Source organism: Microtus ochrogaster, unplaced genomic scaffold (genome assembly GCF_000317375.1).
Source record: "Microtus ochrogaster isolate Prairie Vole_2 unplaced genomic scaffold, MicOch1.0 UNK60, whole genome shotgun sequence".
NCBI classification, from domain to species: domain Eukaryota; kingdom Metazoa; phylum Chordata; class Mammalia; order Rodentia; family Cricetidae; genus Microtus; species Microtus ochrogaster.
The window spans coordinates 1,008,752-1,014,321 of record NW_004949158.1 but is presented as its reverse complement, the minus strand read 5'-3'; the positions used below and the strand labels follow the sequence as shown (position 1 = coordinate 1,014,321).

The window sequence follows — 5,570 nt, the reverse complement described above, 5'->3', positions numbered from 1 at the left end:
AAAAGAAGGAAGGAAAGGAAGGAAGGAAGGAAGGAAGGAAGGAAGGAAGGAAGGAAGGAAGGAAGGAAGGAAGGAAGGGAAGGAAGTTATCAAAAGCCTCAGTTTATTAAAATTCCTATGACTCTTTCCTATAACTGATTTACCTGAATGCTCCTCTGACTAGTCTATTCATCCTTTCCTCCCTAACCAAAATCACTAACCTCTTCTTAGAGCTATGCTCCCGTTGAGGTTACAAAAGAAAAGCTTGCCTCTTAGCCACTCCAAATCTTCACAGATTCAGTGTGTATACAGCTCAGCTAACATCCTGCTCAAGACCTCTTGGTGTCAATAGTACAATGCGGTTTAGATTTGGAGCAGTCAGTTTTGGAGATGGCTGTACTTGGATTTTTGGGTTGTTTTTTCTATTTTTGTTTTTGAGGTGAAGCCAAAATCCTCCTGCCTCAGTCTTCCAAGTATTAGGGTTAAAGGCATGAACCATCAAGCCTAGCTGAGGGCAGTCACATTAAATCAAGACCCCTGAAAATAAGGATTCCTGCCTTTTCTTCTTTCTTTGAGCAGTGGAACTTCACAGTGAAGAATAATACTCTCCCACACTGGGGAGGGTGCCTGCCTAGAATGTGCAAAGCACTGGATTCAACCCCAGCACCACATGGACTGGCTATAATCCTAGCACTCAGGTAAAGGCAGAAAGACCAGAAACTCAAGGACATCATCAGTTTATAGGGAATTTGAAGCCACCAGCCTGAGCTCTGTGAAAATCTTTCAAAATGGATGCTAAATAAATAAACAGAAATAGAATATTTGGCTCCTCAATGCTTTTAATTAAGGAGTGATAACCATTTTTTATTAGTCCCATTAGTACCCCTCCCTAGTTCTTTAAAAAAGTGAATTATTCCTAAGGGAAGGTCCTTACAGGAAGTCAAAGGACCCATTGGCAAGAAATAAATAAGGCCACGGTGCTTCAGTCTGGCAAGTGACAAGCATTACACAAAGCTCAAAATTTCATCTTTCTTCTCAGAATCTTAATCCAGAGCTAGGTATCACAGTTCTATAACCCCACCTGACGCAAGAGCAGTATGAGTTTAAGGACAACCTGGGCTACAGAAGAGACCCTTTCTCACAAAACAAGCAAAAATCTGATACATAAAAGAAACAGTTATGATGGAGAAGCTTACATATCTACCTGAACAGAAAAATGGAGAATGGGATCAGATTTCTCTGTCAGTATGCTTTGACGGAATTGACAACAAAGATACCCAATTAGGACTTTAAAGGGCATATTTTGAGGAGAAAAAAAATAGTTAAGTATTTAAGTATATAGTTGTTATAGATTTGACAAGAATATAATTAAAATACATCACAACAGTGAGGTGTGGTGACACACCCCTTTAATCCCAGTACTTGATAGGCAGAGACAGGAGGATCTCTGTGAGTTCAAGGCCAGCCTGTTCTATATATTGAGTTCCAAGACAGCCAGAACAAGATAGTGAGACTCAAAAAAACAAAATACATAGTAGATAAAAGAAGAAATATGTCACAGCATTCAGAATCTTTTCACCAAACTTGACATAATTTCATATAAAATGGCTATTGCGGAAGAGTTGCAAGAGTAGTAAAAGACTCTCAAGCATAACATAGTTATAAAATTATATAAAGGTACAGAAGAGACAAGCACTCAAGAAAAAGGACCTTACACTGACGCACACTTGTGATTTCAAGAACACGGAGGCTAAGGCAGGAAGTTCTCAAATGTGAGGTGATCTGGACTGTGTGTTAAGACTCATTCTCAAAAACAAAAACAAAAAAGACTTCTATAAGGCTTACTACTGTTAAAGAGTGTTTGTTTCTATTATTATAGGTTTTGATGGAAAATGGTCATTATCAAATTCTTAGCTCCATGATGTGCTTGGCATGTAACCATCTATCCTGGCAGGCACACACATGTAAAGCCTGATTTTCATTATATACATCCAAGTAAAGGCAATAATGGTTTGTTTTTTAAATGTCTATATTTTCTAATATAACAAAAATTATATTCTCCGCAATTATTTAACCTTATGATTTTCACATTTCTTTGAGGAACTGTTCAAACTGAGAATGCTCTAAAGAGCCATCTAGAACTGTCTGAGCAGCTTGTGAGAGGGAGAAATAAGATGGCATTTGATTTCTGAAGACACCTCAGCTCCTAACACAGCTGATGATCTACTGCAGTTTCCCTTAACAAACATACCTTGGCTGTGACCATAAACAGTGAGCATTCATACATAAAGCAATTTTTTCCTATATTTGCAATTAGTCCAACTTACATACTTTGTCTTGTTTGCTTGGGTTTGAGACAATCAAACATATTTGCTTGTTTGTTTGGGTTTGAGACAATCTCCCAATGTATGTAGCCCAGGCTGACCTAGAACTATATAGACCAGGCTGGTCTTGAACTTCAGGCAATCTTCCTGCTTAAGCCTTCAGAGTGCTAGGATTACAGCATTAACCACCATACTCAGCTTGGCTCCTTCTTTTTAAAAGGGGGAGGGGCTGGCAATAGTTTTTATCTCATAGAGTGATTGGGAAGATCAAATTAGTACACATGTTGTCCATGTATTAATTATTATTAATGAAATTACTTATGTGTGTAATAACAATGCTATCCATCCATTCAAAATTGCATCAAAAAATATATAACATATACTATAGTGTAGAAGCTTCCAGAGAAGGTGTCTTAAAGAATGTGACTGGTGAGTCATCACACAGATAAAGCAAAAGTATTCAAAGTAGACGACGGGAAAATGGCCCTATCTTTAGGTTATATACTCCTTCAGCCACTTCCTGGTGCTCTCAGACCCCGAGCTTCATAAATGACAGGAAAAACCCTACCACTAAGTTGTATCCCCAGCCCTTATAATACTCTTCTCTGTAGGGAAAAGCTTAGAGGGCCCTAAAACATGGACATTTCTATAAACTACCACTTTACATGAATCTTCATCTTTGACTAGACTAAAATATGCCCTATGTTTCTTCTACATGTCATTCCCCTAAGTTCATACCTTCTCTTTCTCTCTCCGTGTGCGTGTGCGTGTGCATGAGAGCACATGCAGAGCAGAGGATACACTCGGATGCTGGCCTCACCTTCCACACTGTTTGTGATAGGCGCTAGCTGTTTTAGGTGGCTCTTGAACGTCTGTGGAGTCTCCTATTTTTGTCTCTCATCTCCCCATAGAGGCACAGGGATTACAGGCATGTGTAGTACTGTGTACAGCTTTACATAGGTTCTAGAGATTCGAACTCCTGTTGTCAGACTTGCACGGTGAGCACTTTACCCACTGGACTATCTCACTAGTTCCTGCTCTATTGTCAGGTAATTGTTTCCCCGACCAAAGCAATATATATTATTTTCTGCTACATTTGATCTGAAAAATTTTTGGTTTATCTATCTATCTATCTATCTATCTATCTATCTATCTATCTATCTATCTATCTATCTACTTACATACCTACCTATCTATTTATTGATTTTCTTGGTTTTTCAAGATAGGGTTTCTCTATGTATAGCTCTGCAAACGTCCTGGAACTAGCTCTGTAGACCAAGCTGGCCTTGAAACAGAGATTCGCCTGCCTCTGCCTCCCAAGCACTGGAACTAAAGGCGTGTACCATTACCACCCGACTTTGAAAGTGTTTTAAGTAATAAAAAGCATAAAACATTTAAAATTCTTATAAGAATAGTACATTAGCTTAGTTTATAATCATAATTCACTTTAATTTAATCTGAATTTTCTATCTAAAATGTAAATAACTCTAAGTCAAGTAACTGTTATTATGATAAATAGTTTTAAAAAACACATGAAATAATTTTCATAGTGACTGTCTATAGCATGAACAGATACAATACATACCTGTGTCTGAAGGACGTAAAAAGTCTGTTTCACAGGTGAAAAAGGTCTGGTGATCCTGGGCAGACAAGTTCATGTCATAGTAAGTAAGTGGCTCTTTACCAGTCACCCAAGTGTATCTGTAGCAAACACAAGATGTTTCAGTTGCTACAACAGACACTTAAGTTCCAAAAAATAAGTGACTATAAGTTCTATTTCAGGGTGTTTTTAAAACTTATTATATCAGTAAGAGGTAAAAAAAAAAAAGTACTACTCTATGGTTCAATAATAAAGCATTAAAAAAAATAAATTGCTCATCCAGGCTTGGTGGCTCATGCTATAAGTTTGAGGCCAGCTTGAGCCGCATAGCAAGATAGCCTCAGTTACAGCATGGAACCTGTCTCAAAAACAAAACAAACCAATACATTATTCAGTAAAGTGCTCTAAAAACTAGATACTAACCATATATGTTTCCAATAGTAAGGAATTCCTCATAAAGATTTACATGAAATGGATACTATATAACAAGGCTACAGGAGACCTTGTTTTTTTATTTTTTTAATTGATTTTTATTGAGCTCTACATTTTTCTCTGCTCCCCTCCCTGCATCTCCCCTCCCCTTCAATCCTCCCCCAAGGTCCCCATGCTCCCAATTTACTCAGGAGATCTTGTCTTTTTCTACCTCCCATGTAGATTAGTTCTATGTAAGTCTCTCTTAGTGTCCTCATTGTTGTCTAAGGTCTCTGGAATTATGATTTGTAGGCTGGCTTTCTTTTCTTTATGTTTAAAAACCACTTATGAGTGAGTACATGTGATAATTGTCTTTCTGTGTCTGGGTTTACCTCACTCAAAATAATGTTTTCTAGCTCCATCCATTTTCCTGCAAAATTCAAGATGTCATTTTTTTCTGCTGTGTAGTACTGCATTGTGTAAATGTACCACATTTTCCTTATCCATTCTTTGGTAGAGGGGCATTTAGGTTGTTTCCAGGTTCTGGCTATGACAAACAAAGCTGTTATGAACATAGTTGAGCACATGTCCTTGTGGCACGATTGAGTATCCTTTGGATATATATCCAAAAGTGGTATTGCTGGGTCAATACCAATTGCTTGGTCAAACAACCTTGAGGAAGGTTGTTTCCTAATTTTCCTCTATCATAGAAGAGAGCAGAAAAACAAGCAGCATCTGAGCAATGGGGAGGGGGACTAGGAAATGCTGTCTTACGGGTGTGACAAGGCCATAACACTCAGACTACAGCCGTCTGCACAAGACTGAGCCAATAAACATTCAGTCATTGATGGGAGAGGGGCTCCTGGGTCTTTCCTGTCCCCGGAGCTTGATGATCAATGGCCCTAGGAGGAGCGGAAGCCATTGTCTTCCGTGACAGCCACTGGTGACTTCCTTATGCTCCAGTGGTTAAATCCAGTGGGTCACAAAAGAAAAACATGTGGAAGAGGAACTGAGAAGTGGTGGAGCGGGAAGAGGCTAAGAGAAAATGAAGGGATGGGTGTGACCAGATTATATCATATACAAATATGAAAATGCAGAAGAATAAAATTTAAAGAGCTGTTACTTCCTTTTATATTAAAAAAAAAGTAAACAGCACTCGGGAGGCAGGCGGATCTCTGTGAATTCGAGGCCAGCCTGGGCTACAAGAGCTAGTTCCAGGACAGGCTCCAAAACCACAAAGAAACCCCGTCTCGAAA

The 5,570-nt window shown here is 38.7% G+C and overlaps 1 protein-coding gene across 5 annotated transcripts in view; it reads right to left on the bottom strand.

The window, feature by feature from the left end:
* Nucleotides 1-5,570, bottom strand: part of St7l (suppression of tumorigenicity 7 like) — a 62,517-nt gene that overhangs the window by 48,125 nt on the left and 8,822 nt on the right. For all 5 annotated transcript variants that reach the window (XM_026777366.1, XM_026777367.1, XM_005369770.3 and 2 more), the window contains exon 5: nucleotides 3,889-4,004. In XM_026777366.1, coding sequence (XP_026633167.1) covers nucleotides 3,889-4,004 — 116 coding nt within the window. The remainder of the gene's footprint in view (nucleotides 1-3,888; nucleotides 4,005-5,570) is intronic.